This window comes from Acipenser ruthenus, chromosome 5, assembly GCF_902713425.1.
Source record: "Acipenser ruthenus chromosome 5, fAciRut3.2 maternal haplotype, whole genome shotgun sequence".
In the NCBI taxonomy this organism is placed as follows: domain Eukaryota; kingdom Metazoa; phylum Chordata; class Actinopteri; order Acipenseriformes; family Acipenseridae; genus Acipenser; species Acipenser ruthenus.
The window spans coordinates 6,925,675-6,944,114 of record NC_081193.1 but is presented as its reverse complement, the minus strand read 5'-3'; the positions used below and the strand labels follow the sequence as shown (position 1 = coordinate 6,944,114).

General features: G+C 40.4%; 1 protein-coding gene across 1 annotated transcript in view; it reads right to left on the bottom strand.

Annotated features, from left to right (window-relative positions):
* The window catches only part of rev3l (REV3 like, DNA directed polymerase zeta catalytic subunit), a 56,818-nt gene extending 38,627 nt beyond the window's left edge, over nt 1-18,191 (bottom strand). Inside the window, exons 1-4 of the mRNA XM_034003942.3 lie at nt 17,249-18,191; nt 2,180-2,369; nt 1,752-1,826; nt 978-1,138 (exon numbers count right to left, since the gene is read on the bottom strand). Of these exons, the coding sequence (XP_033859833.3) occupies nt 978-1,138; nt 1,752-1,826; nt 2,180-2,369; nt 17,249-17,387 (565 nt within the window). The 5' untranslated portion in view covers nt 17,388-18,191. The remainder of the gene's footprint in view (nt 1-977; nt 1,139-1,751; nt 1,827-2,179; nt 2,370-17,248) is intronic.
* Nucleotides 18,192-18,440: the final 249 nt, after the last annotated feature.

Genomic DNA, 18,440 nt, shown 5'->3' with positions numbered 1-18,440 from the left:
TTATTTACCCTGCTGCTTCTGTCCAAATTGCCTTTCCTTTTTACGGTTGAAATGTGCACATGCATCAATATCCAATCTAAAATTGAACATGGTTTTGGAACACTGCAGCTATCTGAGTTTCAATATTTTATCCAACAGCCCACAGACCAAACATTGTGGTTATAAAGCTGACAGCAATACATTATGCTCCACAATGCAAGTTCACTCCTGGCATGTGCTTTTCTTGGCCACTACACTTTTATTTGCTTTCCTTTGTCTTTCAGGCTTCCGCTCCTTTTCTTGGGCCCTTTCTTATCTGAGTACTTATCATTGCCCCTCCCCCTCCCCCCACCAACGGAACATGAAAACAGCCTCAGTGCAAGACAGGCCAGTGAGGCCCTGCCAGGCTGCAATAGCAAGGGTTCATTTCTAGGGCAGTTCCTGAGTAAACCTGGCTTGCTGTCAGGTTCCCTAGGCTAAGCAAGGCCAAGATGAATTGATCACTGTTTAACCCAAGCGGATGCAGCAATGGAGCCTCAAGTGAGGTTTTTAATAGTGGGGAGCTTTTACACACAGACTAAGGGAACACCAGTGTTAGAAGCAGAAAAGCACATTAACTGTTCAAGTTTAAAACTCTGAAAGGGTTGAACTCTAGCTTGACAAAGTGGCTCAAATATGACTCTAGGCGGTATGTGCTACTGTATAAGTTTATCTGATGTTAAAAATAGGGAAACATACTGCATTATAATTTAATAAATAGATTATATTACATGATTTGTTATATTAAATTAATATTTTGTTGATGTAGTCTACTGTACTGCTACTCCAGCATACTTATACTTCAAAGAAATCAACCAGTGTGTGCCTAAACTTATATTTAGCCAACACACACCCAAAATGAAAACCCTGTTGTCATTAAGTTTATGAGATTGAGAATTATTAACCCTAGCAGAACCCCCCAATAAGAAGTGTAAAGGGCGGTTTCTTTTTGAAGTGACCTTTTCTCTGGCTCTTCCTGAACTTGACGGCTCCGAGGTTGACCAGGTTCATGCCATACAGGTTGTAATCGATGAACAGCTGCAGGAGGTAGGGGATGTGCGCCTCATGGGGCTGGTAGATCTTGTTCATGACGGCTCCTCCTTGCAGTAGCTCACAAACCCTGAACAGAAACACAAGCATTAACCAATGTGTGTTTTATTTGTCGTTGAAATAAGTAACTTCTTTTTTTAGCTAGCGTTTACAAAATTCATACGCAAGAAGAGTATCCACAAATACTTTTAACAAAAGCACTGTGCATAATGGAACTGTGAAGAAAAACATTTCCAACAGAATTTCACTTTAGCATTTTGGTGCACAGATTTTGCCTATGCTTGGATGATTTGATACTGCAGGACTGTAGATTTCATCACCAGCTTTTAAAATGAAATCGGCACAGGAGTTCACAGGGAGAACTCCTCATTTCTGGCTGACAAACACACACACAGACAGTACTGTATCTGATCCGAGATTAGAACTACTTTCTAGATAGTCCATGCCAGACAGGTAACCACCCCCCCCCAGCCCCATCCCGCCCCGCCCGCAAAAAAAAAAAAAAAGCTCAATTCTTGTTACGTTTGCCATTGGAATTCTGTTATATGGATTTTTTTTAGGCAGTCCGGGAAAATATAACATTTAAAATAAAGGGAATATATTCTACATGAGTGCCGTTTATAAACTATCTTACCATTTCAAATACATATCCTTAAATTAGGCATGATTATTTGATACTCTACCTCTTGACCATCAAGGGATTGTAAAGGTAAATCTTCATGAACTGCCTCTCCTTCGCATGGTATCCATAGAAAGGCCTAAGAATAACAAAGAGAGTGTTGATTCCATGAGGGTAACTGCTCATACAAGAGCAGCCTTCTCCGTGGGTAGGTAACGGATCACACTACTGTACACCGTGATGCTCACATTCAAGTTCTATTAAAACAACACAAATAGCTTGCAGTGAGTTTCTCAGCTGTAGCTTGCCCCAAGTTTCAACCCAACAGATTTACCAGTGGTGACTCTGCAGGTGACTAATCAGAGACCTGATATCTGCACTGACTTGAAAAAGATAGGTATCAATTTTTTCACTGCAATAAATAATCAAGACAAATGATTGATGATATCATGGTAAGTCGATTACTGTTTTATAAACTGGAAAGATACGTACATTCCAGACACCAGTGACATCTTGAATACATGCTGGACGCTGGAGGAAGGGTTTCCCATGGAAACATTAAGGGCTCTGTCGATGCTAAAGGCCACCTGCCGTAGGTAGCGCTCTGGCTGCTGCCCGTAGCCATCGTATGGAACATAGATGTAGGGAAATATGCCGTGTAAATGGAGACACGTCTTCTGGCCTGGAAAAACAGAGAACAAAAGGGTTAATGAAGGGAGAACTGCCGCAGTCATTAGACACAGCACATCACCATGAGAAGTACCTTTATCCTCAATTTTTGCAATGATCCAATCAAACGTAATGGAGTTGATCTGTAAGCCACTCTAGAGTATGCTACCACAGTTTTTTTCCTATTTCTAATTAAACAAAACAGACCCACTTTACTCAATCTGCATTTTTAATTTTACAAAGTGGTTTAATAAGTAAGGAGCACAGATTAAAACCAACAGTAATGGGGCTCTCTTTTCAAGGGGCAAGTTGGAAAGTGTTGTGGTTGGTCATCACACATGAAAAACCACTGGCTAGTTTCTATGTTGCTTTTTATTTTCCACACACACACACACACACAATGTAGATTGAGGCCTTGTTCTAGTAAATATTTTCCACTAGCACACTAAACATGTACCTGTGAACAGAAAATCTCCATGTGTCAGAAACCTAGGGACACATCAGTATTGTGTATTACTGCATGTGTTCTTGATACTGTAGTGTAAAGAAATATTAATACTCCCAAAAATGATGACACTACCTACTGTAGATGGATATTACTACTGTATACCCCAGAGGGATACCACAGTGCCCAAAACCCATCTGCCATAGAGATAGAGAAAGAGAAAGAACGAAAAAAAAAACACACTGAACTGATGTAACCCAACCTGGGAGGCACAGATTCTAAAAGATAGGCTAGTCTGATCAGAAAAAAGTAAAATGTGCTGCCGACAAAGTAAGCATCAATATTGCCATAAAAAAATAATAATAATAATTTGACAGTCACTGGACATGAACAACTGATCATGCAAACTTCGGCAGGGGAAAGATTTTCAGTATATAAATAAAGGTCTATGGACTAGCAGTAACATACCTCAGATGTACTGTAATTGCTCCTTCAAGAGGCAGACACTTCTCCCTTTTGTCTTTGCACTCTCATTAGATTAGGAAACCCAAATTTACTTGGTCCTAATTTGTTTTTCCTTCTACCTAATCTTAGCATTTCTCTCCTGAGGGAAATGCTGCAGGAGTCAGTACTACAGCACCCAGAGGTCTGTCTAGACAGCAGTATTCCTGGGGGTCACACTGTTTGTTGAACTCCCGAACCTCTGAAGTTATATTCAGATAGACCACTGGGGATACAACGTATGCTACAGGCCTGAGCTGCTGTTGCACTGCAGTCCTGCCAAACCGTTCACAATACAGAATTATTCCACCGAGCTCCTCGGCATTCCCACCGAGGATGTGTTCTGGATATTTTATTATCATCCATCACTGTAAAGCATTCAGCAGCACAAAATGAAGACATATCAAAGAAATGAAATAAAGTCAGTAACAAACTCTAGAGGTGCTCATCCTAGACTGATGAATACAGACACACTGTAGCTGCTGTATGAAAATAGATGCTGTATCAAACCAAAATCTGAAATGGAATGCAGTGCTTTAAAAATGGGGCCTCTAAGGCCATATGAAACTAATCTGCCTGACACGAACATTTATGCCACCTTGGTTACTTCCTAGTGTCCCACAATCCTGTTCATTTTACCATGCATTTTTAGAATCTCTGCTACGTTCTTCCATGGGTTTAGCCTTGGTAGTTTCAGCAGCAGGGGCACACCCCCCACAACCTCAATAGAACATGCTGTTCACTTGGTAATAATGTCAGAGTTAGTATCAGTCATTAAATGCAAAGCATTATTATTATTTATTTCTTAGCAGACTCCCTTATCCAGAGCGACTTACAATTGTTACAAGATATTACATTATTTTTTACATACAATTACCCATTTATACACTTGAGTTTTTACTGGAGCAATCTAGGTAAACTACCTTGCTCAAGGGTACAGCAGAAGTGCCCCCCACCTGGGATTGAACCCCCAACCCTCCGGTCAAGAGCCCTGAGCCCTAACCACTACTCCACACAGCATGTTGTGTTTTGACTGTTTATTTGTTTTGCATCAGCAGTAGTGTAAGAACAACTGCGATACTGTACTGCAAACACTTGATCTGTATCAGTATGGGGAAAGCCACTTGCTTGGAAGAAAGCTCCCTTTTCTGCTTAAACTCTATTTTCTTTTCCAAAGCACGGTTTATGGCACAGCTAGTTGCTAGGCAACCTGGATCTGCAGCAGAAATCAGACACACAGTAAACAACTGCATTTCCTTATCCAAACATTTTTGGTCAAAGAGATTAACGCAAAGTGATTTTTTCTCATTGCCAGGAGGTGGGGCTTGACCTTATCACACCGACACAATGAATTTTATGAATGAATCAATACCCAGTCTGTTTACTACTGTAGCCTACACTACTCTATTATTCAGCAAGGGCTGAAATTGGGGGTGTGATGTGTTCATTCGCTTGAAGTGTTTTCTAGCAGATCAGTCCACTGGTTTGTCTTTGCAAAAGCGAAAAAAAAGCACACTGTGCTCAGATCCCATCAAGAACTTCAGGAAAACACCCAGAATTTCAACAGCCGACAGGTTGGATCATACCGTATGTATTTTGTAAAATAAATTTATTTAGGCTCAGCTCACCGCTACCACTCCTGCGCTGACTTGGGAGGGACGAAGACGAACACACGCTGTCCTCCGAAGCATGTGCCGTCAGCCGCCCGCTTCTTTACACACTGCAGGCTCACCATGCAGTCACCTCAGAGCTACAGCGTCGGAGGACAACGCAGCTCTGGGCAGCTTACAAGCATGCCCGCAGGCGCCCGGACAGACCACAGGAGTCGCTAGTGCGCGGTGAGCCAAGCCCCCCCCACTGGGCGGCACTCGGCCAATTGTGCGCCACCCCCTGGGAGCTCCCATCCACGGTCAGCAAAGCAATAGCCTGGACTCGAACTGGCTACTTCCAGGCTATAGGGCGCATCCTGCACTCCACACGGAGTGCCTTTACAGGATGTGCCACTCGGGAGCCCCTATACTGTATGTATTTCTGAGGCTATGGTGAATAAAAACATGAAAAGTGGCAGCCGATGGAAATCTTTAGGACATACAAGGTTGACTCTCTGAATTGTCTTACTATCCTATGCAGCAGAACTGTAAAGAACAATCTTTCATTGCTCTTTTGTCACAGAACACAGTAACTGTTAGGCTAGCCAATACGCCCTCAGCACACCGCACAATCAATAGAGCGCTGCAAACATGTGCAATTTCCACTGCACTTTCATTCAGTTACAGTTGCTGGAGGCGTTTGAGTGTGTGAGCAGCCATTTGAAGGAATAGCTGGGAAGCTGTTCAAACATTCTGCTGGTAATGTAAACTATAAAGCAGGGGGGGGGGGTGGATGATCCTATTCTAGATTATGCTATGATGCACTTTTGCAGCAATCCCTTAACTCAAGGTTATTGCTCGTTGCTTACCATTAAAACATCTCTGTATGCCTTAAAAATCGATTCTTACTGCAATCCAGAAACTGCCTCATGTATTACACTTTTTTTTTTTTTTTTTTTTTTAAATGGAATGTCAAACCATACCTGGACTGCTCAATAGCAACTGGCAGAATAAACTATTGGGTGTGGATTTTATCAAGTTTAGTATCCTTGATTCACATACTGTAACCTTCTAAAACATGCAATGTCATCAGAATGTATTTATTTTGTATCGCCTGTCAAACACCACAAACTCACTTTCCAAAATAAGGCACAGCATCTAAATTAATTCAGCACTGTTCACAAAACTAAATACGTGCATCCTGTTGACAAAAGGCAGATGTAAAGTACGAAGATTTGCCAGGGATGCAATTTCTAAGGTCCACCTAAACATGCATCTGTAATGTCTGAGGGTAGAATAGAAAGCTTTGTCTTTATTTAGGCATGCAGAGAAGCTGCATAGAACACTAGGAAGAGGCACTGGCAGCGATAGGATTGTTGGCACAGCTGCTGGAGGCACACAGCTATTTTTGGCACCATTAGCACCGGGCTACACAGAGAGCCCCAGCCCCTAAAGCATGCCAAGTTTAGTAATTATTCAAGATGTTTACAAGTTATCATTCCATTGGCGACTTAGAAACTTGAGTGTGTGAACTATGCATCGGCTGCAGAGTAGGGGTGGGTTAGAGTACTCGAGTACTCAAAATAATTACTTGAGCACTCATACCACTAGTTTTGGTAGCATGTGTGTGTGTGTGTGTGTGTGTGAGAGCTGCTGTTGGGTGCAGACCATGTCATCTAGATGCCATTGCCCTGCCTCCCCCCCGCCTCATGAGAGTAGTGGTCCGCTCTATTCTCTGTGTGTGAGGGGACTGATAGAGCCGGAGCCTCTGTGTGTGTGTGTGTGTGTGTGTGTGTGTGAGAAATAGAGCAAGCGAGAAAGTGAGCAAGTTTTTAGGATAGAGATAGGATCTGTTGTTTTTGTGGTGTGGTCCTGACCCAAACATAGACCCTGTTTAATTAATAAAGTAGTTTTGTTAGTGCCTGAATCCTGTCTCCTGCTTTGAGCCACAAGACCAGGGGTCGGTACAATATTTTATTCACATATACCACCTTAAAACTAGCCACTGAGTCACTTTGACAGGTTGAGGTTTTCAAATTTAAATTACTCTGTGTGTCTGAGAGTTATGTGGTTGTCCGTTTATGACTTTTCCTAAAATACCCCGACAGCGTTTGAAAGGCAGGATCACAAAAACATAAGGAAGTTATAAGCCCGACCACCTAGCAACAAAGCCATAATTTTGTCTTTAATACATGTTTTAAATATGAATATAACCTACAATATTCTTTATATATATATATATATATATATATATATATATATATATATATATATATATATATATATATATATGGGCTGGTAGGTGACGTAATCACACACAAAGACATAAGCCTGAAATATGCTTCTTGCATTCGTTTCCTTGTTCAGCTACAAAAAGGCACAAGTAAACCTAATGTTATTACTTTATAAAAAAGTGTCTAGGCCACCACTGACTGTAGAGAAACAGCAATGGCAAAGAATGAAAAGAAAAAAAAAAAAGTAAATAAAATGGGCTTCCGAGTGGCGCATCCAGTAAAAGCACTTGCGTAGAGTGCAAGATGCGCCCTATAGTCTGGAAGTCGCGAGTTCGAGTCCAGGCTATTCCTTTGCCGACCGAGGACGGGAGCTCCCAGGGGACGGAGCATCGTCCGGGGGGAGGGAGGGTTAGGTCGGCCAGGGTGTCCTCGGCTCACCGCGCACCAGCAACCCCTGTAGTCTGGCCGGGCACCTGTGGGCTTGCCGTAAGCTGCCCGAGAGCTGCGTTGTCCTCCGACGCTGTAGCTCTTTGGTGGCTGCATGGTGAGTCCGCAGTGAGAAAAAAAGCGGTCGGCTGACGGCACACGCTTCGGAGGACAGCGTGTGTCTGTCTTTGCCCTCCCGAGTCAGCGCAGGGGTGGTAGCGGTGAGCAATTGGCCATTCCAAATTGGGAGAAAATAATAAAAATAATTGGCAACGACTAAATTTATAAAAAATAAATAAATAAATAAATAAATAAATAAATAAATAAATAAAATGCGGTGTCAACTTTACTATTTATTTCGGGAATAAACAAAACAACGTTTAACTTTAGCTGCTATTCTTTTGTCCTGGGATATTTTTCTAACGTCTTGCTGTAAAATAAAGGCACACACACACACACGGGCCACCTGCCCCTATGCTGTCTCTGCCTGTGTTCTGAGCAATAAATATAAAGGCTTTTATTACTTTTTGAAAATGAACTAATATCCGAATGAATATTTAAAAAGCGAATATCCAAACAAGGAAATCCTGTGTTCGTCCCAACACTAAAAAAATATATCACTGCAATACGGCCAAAATGAGATACAGCACAGGTACTGTAAAGGAATGCATACAAACACTGAAAATGGTTCTGAATGCTCTTCAAGTCAATGGAACAGAGAAACCATTTGAACACACACAGTCCTGGCTCGCTGCTTACGAAACCTAGCAACACACAGACTGCAGACCTGTAACTTGCAGTATTGGTAGATAAACATGCGAGTGGTTTCTTTCACCCTGAGTAAAAGGATCTCACTACCTTTTCTGGGCCCCACTAGGAGGCTAATACACAAAACATTACCCCATTGAGTGGCTTCTTTTCACAGACCAGGCCTAATGAAACACCATTAAGTAATTATTTTGGATGGATAGTCAAATTGAAAACCACACATTTCAATTGACCACCAGCTGTGTCCAGAAAGGCATTATTCAAATTATTTAAAAAGGCCTGCCTGTTCTGCTGAAAGGCAGCAGGTAGAGAGCAGACACACATGAAAGCTGTAGGAGGAGGTTATGACTGTCACTTGAAATAGCCACTGTCATTTATGGAAGCAGAACAAAAAGAAGAGATATGCTTGTTCCAAAACAAGGTAAGTCGCAAAGGTATCATTTCATTGCATTAACAAGCCCAGTAGCATCTTCCCTGTTTCGAGGTGCATAGATTTACACCCTTGCACTGCCTAGTTATCACCCTTAGTACTGTATGATAGTGTAATTATATATAGTAAAGACTTTATGTAAACATATACTGTTCATATCCAGAACGCCAATGTAAATAGATCTTCCTATACAGTACACACATACAGTCCAGTCTATGTTGAAAGCAGCAACATTGCTTTTGGAAGGCCTCTTAAAATGGGCTTTGTGATACTGTATTATAACCATTCCAATACAGTATATACTTATGTTTAAACATAGTTTCAATTCTGAAAGTCTGGATGTTTACAAATGAAACTGAACCTCACAACCCTACTGTACATTTACAGTGCAGCTGCCAAATTGTCTCATTATTACAGTATCCCTTCAAATTCCCCTGATTTAACATAACAGATTCTTCTTAAGAATGCCTGACTGCTACTCAGTTCAAATTTTGCATTCTTCTGCTCAAGTGTTTCATGATTGGGCATTATTCAACCAAAGCCACCAATCCTGCCGTTTACACCCTTTTACTGAACATCACTCGATGAACTAGTAATCAATAAGAATCTATTATCTCAACAGTGTTAACGCGAGACACACGCACGCACACACAGACCAGCAGCAGGTGTTTTTTGTAAATGCATAAAATGTTTACAGTATACAGTATCACATGAACAAAGGAAAGCCAAAGGACTGCTAATGGTAGCCATTTTTAGTGCTGTACATTTTAAGTTAATAAAACTGTTTGATTAATACAGTACTGAGTTTATATTTGTGCAAGTTATAGAAAATACTGGGCATTTTACAGACCGGCTACCATCAGTTATACATGGTCTCAGAGCTTTTTCTATAAAGCTAATTGTGACAGACACATGGGTATCTCGCCTATATAACAATCACCAGGGATAGGCATCTCTTTGGATTGGGTTGCTCTAGAGTACAGACCCACGTCCCTTTTCTTTCTTTGTGTAATCTTGTCTGGAATGTAACAGGTGAGAACACTACGGTTTACTCGTGAAATTTGTTATACATTTTTAATACTTTACAGTAGTGTTGTAATGAAGTGTGCAGCACAATTCAGAGGGCACAATTACAGTAGCAATCCCAGCACAGCAAGGAAGGCTAGATGGTGTGTACAATTTAAATTTAAATTCAGGGTGCGAATAACTGGCAGCAGGACCAGCCTTATGGCAAGGCGAGCAAGGCGGCGGCCTCGGGCCCCACACCTAAGGGGGCCCCGCGCGAGCTTCAAAAATTGTATGACGTCTTCAGAGTCTGCCCCTCGCAAGTATGAGTCAGGCCATTGTAAAGGGAAAATAAAAATCTTGAGAAGTGGATCAATTTCTGTTTTCATTTATTTTTGTGTAATACATTCTCACTACCTTACGTAGTTCTGCTTTTTAACTAGTAAAACGTGTGCTTTCACGAAATGGTTTAGAATGTGTATGCTCAAAAACAGCATAACTTTTTTTTTTTTCCTCAATCGAGTGTCCAGCAATGCACCATAACACAACTGTAAATCTTTGGGTATTGTACCCAGCTGAAGTTAGACACTTATTTGATATTCGGATGCGAGTGAAACCTGAAATTAGACGTATTCATTCTTTAGTGTTTATTGTTTAACTGATCATTTGGGATAAGATAGCTTTCTGAAGCAACATGTGATAAATCAAAAGAAAGCCCACACCCCCACGTTGTATTGCCGTTGCCCCCTTCACTAAAAAGGCATTTTTTTCACAAAATAATGATAATCAAATTCCTTCCTTAGACAAACGAGCTCTGTGTCACTTAACCACTGCTGCCAGCACACACGCCACACAAAATATTGATACCACATTTATTGCCCTTTCCCTGGGAAGAGGCCCCAAAAATCACAGGCAAATAACCTGCACAGGGCTCTGAACTAAATCGACAAGATCGTTGCAATTGACCCAGTGTTCAACGTAAATGATCCACTTTGTTTTGCTGATATTAACAACCAGCCAGCAAGCCCTGCCTTATTTGGACAAGAGTAGTCTTCAGTTCAGAAGACGGTGCAAATCATCTATTATGGCAATACCTGTTAAGGCATGTTTGAAAATGAGAGCAATAAGTTCCTTTTACAAAGCCATATGGTGGCTAGCCTTGATTTCTTAAGTGTTAGTTAGCCTAATACGTCACAGTTAAAATAAAGTGTTACCAAATATGGATACTGCCCATGAAGTCATGTCAAGTTACTAAATGAAGTCATGAGGACTGTCAATAAATACTGTAGAGCTATGGCCAAATGTTTTATTTCACCCAATAGAATTAACAAATGTTACTTCATAAGGTCGACTGCAACTTATTGATTAATATATATTGTAGTTTTTCAAATACTTACAGTAAAACTGACAACAATTAAAAAATGTGACATGTCGGAATCTAACAGTACTACTATTATGGCTTCCGGTAGGCTTTTGCAATATCATTTTGTCAATTAAAAGATATCAATTATGTTGATACAGGTTTTTTTTTTTTTTTTTTTTTTTAAATTGTGCCTCAATCCTAAAATTCTGATGCAAAACTTTTGACCACAGCTGTACATATAGCTTTCCTTATTTTCCATATGAAAACAATTTTTTGCAGCCTAATATTATAGTCCAGGAAGTTACTACTTCTATGTAATTAGCTGTTGCATTCAAGAAGTCCCACTAGTAAGAGGCTACTGTTTTTACTGTTGTTTTCTGTACATTTTCTTTTCTCAGTCTATTGTACTCTCCCCTTCTAAATCAACAGACACACTCCCAAAAATATATTAAAAAAACGGTACCGATACTGCGCAAATAGAGAACAAATAAATTAATATATACGATTAATATACGATTAATATATACGATCAAAAAATAGTCTCTGTATTGCTAAGAAAACAAACAGGATCCTAATTTGCACAATTAGTGTGTGAATCACTCAGAAAACACTGATTTGTGTTTGTTTGAATTAAAATTCCATCAACATAATCTCTCTGTAATTCTTTTTTGTTGTTTTATGAATGAGTATGAAATCGTCTTGGTGCCCTTGGGTTGGATTTACGTTTTGTCTTTTCACCCCTACAACTGCCTTGGTGCCCCTGAATCTTCACACCCAACGAAGGCCTTGCCCTTCATGACCTTAACTTCATGCCCTGGAAATGTTCACATTTGTGATGAATAATTATGGAGAGCGTTGGCATGACAATCAGCATGCTAGAAAACAAATGAGTAGAAAAGCGAGGTGCAGAATTTTCCCACAGGATTGTGTCCACACCGATTCCCCTGTTACAACTGTACATTTAGGCCAATTGATAAATGTACATTACAATACAGCACTCGCAAAGTAACTCTGAATGGCTCACCCCAAACTCAGGCCTGGAGGACAGAGCTGCTGTAACTACTACAGTATACAGCAGTGCTTTTTAAATTCTCACAGGAAGTCTGAACAGACAGTGTTCTGACATCAGCAGACACCGGTGATGTATTCACTACAATCATAGTCCCATATCTATCTACTGTCTATGGTGCACTACCTGTCGGGAGGTGGGAAGACTGTTCTGCATTTAAGCAAGGAAAAGTAAAGAGCGAAGTGTAATTTACAGAACAGCAGCAGACTGCAGACCCGTTAACCAATGAGCCTCCTGCCACCAAAACTACCTTTCCTGGAATCTCCAAACATGTGGCCAGTTCCATGTTAAATGGTGATGTTACCGACCTCCAGAATGTCTCCAACAAGCCTTTGAATCAATTATTTAAATAACACTGATGTCGTTTTACAAACCTCCACACATGCTAAAGCATCACTACCAGTGGTGTTCAAAACACAAAGATTCTGGTCAATCTCACTTATTTATTTTAGATTAGCACATACAATCAAATCATGGGTGTCATTCCAAAGTAGAGGTAACATCCTGTGTACAAAGTAGTGCCTACTCTGCCATGGACAGTGCTTTAATGGATTGATGATTGTGAACTGGGTTGACTATTGGATGCTGTTAAGAATGTTAATGTTAATGGGAATCGTACAAAATGCAATACATACATGTAGGCTAAGGAGTTGGACAGACTTACCAGAAAAGTGTTTGTTCCTGTACATGGCACCTGAAAATCAAATAATTCCAACCTTATACCGTAAATACATCCATGAACCTTGTGGTGTCACACATCAACATGTGAACCACAGGTCTGCACCGTTGTGTAACTGGAAGTGATCAGATGATCAATAAAGCAACACATAATCAACAACAATAATAACTCTGAAGCTGCCATGATAGACAACAGAATATCTGAATGTGTTGCTCCAATTCTGTTCCATTACATGCAAAGTTCTGGACACAGAACCATCCTTCATTTACATTGTGATCTGACTATTGTCTTCTATCTAAACCAGTCCAGAGAGCCTGCTATCACCCAGAAATGCTTTTCTTTCTCATTGACACCTGTGGAATGTGTAGGCATGTTCTCCATCCAAAATGGCTTTAGACAAATAGCAGCACCTAATCCCAGCATTCCAATCACTGCGACACACTAGCAGTCTGGACCTTGCATAGCTATACTGTCACTACACTGGTCTATTTACACAAACAGACACTTCGAGTAAGTAGCGGGGTTCCAAAAAATATACCTTTATAATATGTGTTGCTACAACTGTTTAAATGTACCTGTAATTTTCATTGTTAACATTCTGACAACTTCTTACAACTTTAGTCTCATTCAAAGCTCTTCAAAATGGCCGCTCTAGTGCACTGATAGTGCAAGGATTATAGCCCACGCTGTCAAACAGGTAAACGATCCATGATATGGTATGGAACAGAAAAGCCAGAGCACTTGACTTGTATTTTTTTTTTAAAAAAGCGCATTAGAGCAGCCATTTTGAAAAGAGCTTGAAACAGAATTTAAACTTAGAAGTGTAAAAAGTTGCCAAGATGTTAACAATGAAAAGAAATTACAGGTATGTTATTTAAACAGATGTAGCAACACGTGGGGTCGTGTAACGCTGCTACTTCCTCTAAGATAAAAGTACAACACAGCACTGGTGATCCCAGGACAACCAGTTTGCAGTTACAATGTATCCATGTGGGGCAGATATAAAACTGTGCTAACAATACTGTCACATGAATCGACAGAATCCAAATCAGAATTGTGTTGCAACTACAGAGCAGGTGCTATTAAATGAAGCTGCCCCTTGCTTGAACAGGAGCAAGACACAAAGCAAAACATTGAACACGGTGGCTGTATGAACACTGTGTGCAGGTGCTGTAGGGGTGTGCTTGAGGTATAGAGGGGGATATGGCTGGATTACTGAAGCAATCCATATGCTGAAAGCTCCTGGCTAGAGGAAAAACATAGCTGAATTTCAAGAAGTCATTTGCTTCAGAAGTTTAAAGATACAAACCACCGAAAATATTCCCCAACATCATTTGTTGACAGTTTAAATTGTCTTCCTCTTGTTATTTTCATACATTTTGAACCCTTTTGGTCTGTCCCACCCAGCTGTGAAAGACGCCACATCCCTGCCTGACTTTAATATCAGTGCAGGTTAATCATTTCTGAAAGAGACATCTGGGTCAAAACACAGGCTCCTATTGTACTTACTCAAACGCAAAGCTTTGCCAAGGGAAAAAAAGCACATTCAGTGTTTCAGAAATCCTGTTAGTCTAATGTCAGCGATAATTACATTTCTTGATGTGTGTTGAATGTACTTATATATGGATAGCCACTAATCTGCTACAATGTGAACATAAACAAAATTGTCATAAAATATCCTTTAACTGAGGGATGCTCGACTTTGAAGTAACACAATATGCTGCTGTAGCTCATGTGTTAACCCTAGCATACTTTTCATAAGTGCCATATTTCATTATACTGTATACAATACTAAATAATAAAAAAACACTAATAAAACAGCTGTTGAACAGATGTGTAACACTTAATAGCAGTTATATTGGTTGTGTATTCAACAGGTCAGCCACTGTCCTACTGCACATTATGTGAAGCAGTTCAGTGCCCGAGTCTAGTCTCTATACTACAATCCTCCGAGAGCAAAAAACTACCAATCCAGGCCCTCTTGGACAAAGCACCAGCAGTGAGAAAGACAATTAGATCTTGATCTCTTCATTACTGATATACCGTGAGGCAATTACTGCTCAGAAGAGAGAAGCATAAAAAGGCTTGATGTGTGTATTTGGAATATTAAATAGATTTGGACATTTTAAAATGGATGGTTCACAGACCCCTACAGGGCAATTCTGGTAATATTATTCATCAGGAATAGAGAGGAACCAGAGATTCCAAGTGCACACTGTGGAGTTAATCATATTTAATAATACCACTGCAGGACTACAGAATAAAGGAAAGGTACATGTGGGAGGTATTATTCCGATTAGAAGAGATAGCCTTTTGATTTCCTAACATCATAAAAGGATCCGGAACAAACTGAAAACAGAGGAGACTTAAACACTGTGGCCAGCAGAGTCCCTGGGTCTTAAACCAACATGAAGCACTGTATATTGAAACAATACCAAATGCATCACAGTGCCAAAACTAGACATTCATTGATGCAGGAAGGCAACGCCACCTGATCTCTGCTTGGCACAACGCTCGGACACAAACCGAGTCTCGCTGGGTAAACTTGAAATTTGTCCCTCATGTTCAAGATGTGCAAATACTTTAACTGCTCTGAGATCAAATCAAAAGATCTCATATCAATTTACCTTAACTAGAAATCATAATAAAAATAACCCAATGTCATTGTTTAAATTACTGCAGAGGGAACCTAAATACACGACTCATACAAGACATTCCCCAGATAACAAACTATTCTACTTGTAAGAAATGCCAATATGTTGGAATATGGAATCCCTCTACAGTATGAATTCAGTGACCTGGTTCAAGGCTACAAATACAAAACGCCAAGTCAGTTGGCCACATTCTTGGTATGGGAACACAATGATGATGCCATCTGTAAAGAGGTGCTGGGTGTTCTTGTTAAAATGGTCAAGATGATGGAACCCTTCCTTCAGACAAATATCTGCCGCTCACATTACAATAACAGCAGTTAATAAAGCACTTTTGGGCTTTAACTGTATGTTCTTTGTCATTTGGTGTAATCGCTCTGTCAAGAATCATTTCCCAGTAGTGAAAACTGCCACTTTAAACACCATGTACAGGAATAAGACTAACAATAGAACTATAAAATCAGTAGTGTACGTGCAGGTCTGCTACAACCCTACCATCCACCCACCCAGCAGGTAGGTCAGAAAGTTACTTCCATTCAGCCACATGGGAGTTTGCTGAACTACCTTGTAATTCAGCAACATACCCATGTCACAGTCTTTACAATAACCTCTGTACAACCAACTGCCTGGACTGCATGTGCTCCTTTATAAAACCTCACACGGTTATTTGTACACAGCAGTAGTTATGCTGCTATTTGGTAATGTGGTTTCTTGGGTACAGATTATTAAATTGTACCTGTCTTTTAGGTTCAGTCTATCATTCAAACATGGTTTTGGCCAGGAACATACAGTTAATCTAGGGACAACAATAACTAGGTAAAATATCCTTCTCGATTAATAAATGTATGCAGCAAGTCTGGGAGCCAAAACATGAATACTGTATGCTGCCTTGAAAAGGCAAGTCTTCAAACCACTTGAATAATTAATTTTTTAATTGAATGTATTTAATACATTAGCTAAATGAAAATATATATATATATATATATATATATATATATATATATATATATATATATATATATATATATATTCCTAAAATATTTCACTCATCACCAAGCATGAAGCGTGATTGTTGATGTACTATAGAGAAGCCCATACATGCTTCATACACCTAGGTCTACCTCTGTTGTACAATCGGAGTGGCTCACATGGCTAAATGAACTCCCTGTCCTACTCGCAACAGAAGGATTTGCATAGGTTTACAAACACAGTCTCGTCTCATCCAGTCACTAGTGCCACGTGTGAATGTTTTATGAAGCGACTGTAATATATCCATTAAGAAGTATCCCTCTGTCTCACAAATTCCAAATAAGATCGTACCATTGAATAGTGGTCATTCTTGCAGAAAAATGGAGCCCTGCATTCTGAACATTTAACTGCAGTGGTATACAGAACTGCCATGTGCCATTGTGTTTCCTTCAACTGCCCAGTAATGGAAATTCAGACAGTTTGCTAGATTGGGTCACTTACGGGTGCATTTTTTGATTCTCAAAATGCTACATTATAGAAATCCCACTTCTTAAAAGGCAGCAGTCCCCACTAAAAACACACGCCTATCTCATTCATTAACTTGTCACCTTGTTTTTTTCCCGATGGACTCCTAATGTATCAGGAGCATCGTGTGCACCCAGAACACAGATTGAAAACCAGGGTGATATGAAAACACACCACAGGCATACTGGCTGCGTTTCCTTCCTTCTTCCTCGGATTTAATTAAGAAATGCACACATACCTGCGGGTGTTGCTCCGAAGATGCGGACCACCGGTACTCTCTTCACCTGATTTTCTCGGAACTCGGAATAACAAACGTCCAGGTCCTTCAAAGGATTGGCCATGTAGTAATCAGCCGTGACAATTCGGACGGCAAACATGTCGCCAACGGGTAGTGTTCCGGCGACTACTATAAAATACGATAAACTCAAAACAACACGTACAGATACGGACGTCCAGTTAAAACTGCTGTTTTTCCTTTGTCCCGATGATAGACAGAGCTAACAATGTTTTTGTATTATTATTTATTTAGTTATTAGGCCTATAATAGTGCGAAACAAAATCTCAGACGTTTAGCATCGGGGTGCACGTAGCTTCTCCCCGTACTGTTGATATCTGAGAAAACATGATTCTAAGAAGTGATCCGGGCTGCAGTTGTTGGAAGCATGATGGCAGTGTATGGTGCCTGGTGCTTGTTGTTCTTCGTCGCTTTTTAGTAGATCGAGAGTTTAGCATCGAATTTCCTGGCAGCCTTTTTTTTTTTTTCAACGAAGCAATTATGTGTGCACCAAGCTCTGTTTAGGATACGAGAAATCAGATTCCAGGCATTATTAATCCTCTCTATCACGTGTGCTGCTGGCTAATCGTTTCACCTTGGGGGGATTTCAGATCACTGTATGAGATAAAAAATAGAATCCAAACGTATGACAATCCTTTATGTTTTGACCGTGTCCTCCCAGTGGGCGATTAAATACATCATTGTTCCCCTACCCTCTCTATGTAATATGAGCACAGCCCTCTTCAGTAACCATAATCAACACCATTCCTCACTACGAAACCCTCCTCTCCCTCCTCCTCCACAAAATCCCGACACACTGCAGCACTAACCACAACACCATCGCAGGTCAAGGGGCCTCCAAGTCGGAAGTACCACCCGAATAGGTCGGATTTCTACTATTGGCTCCCATCAGTGACGCGTTCACAAATTATCAAAAACAAACTGGGGTTTACTTTTCACATTTCGTTTTTTACTGCGCTCTGATTGGAGGGACTAGACTAAGCCCCAATATCATTGGATTGAAGTGTCCGGAAATTTGACGACACTGAAAAAACACACCCAGCTCTCTCTCTTTGCAAAACATGTTAGGGAAGCTAACTTGAGCACATGGCCGTTTATATAAAACAGTACTGTATATGCTTAGCCTGGACCAAAA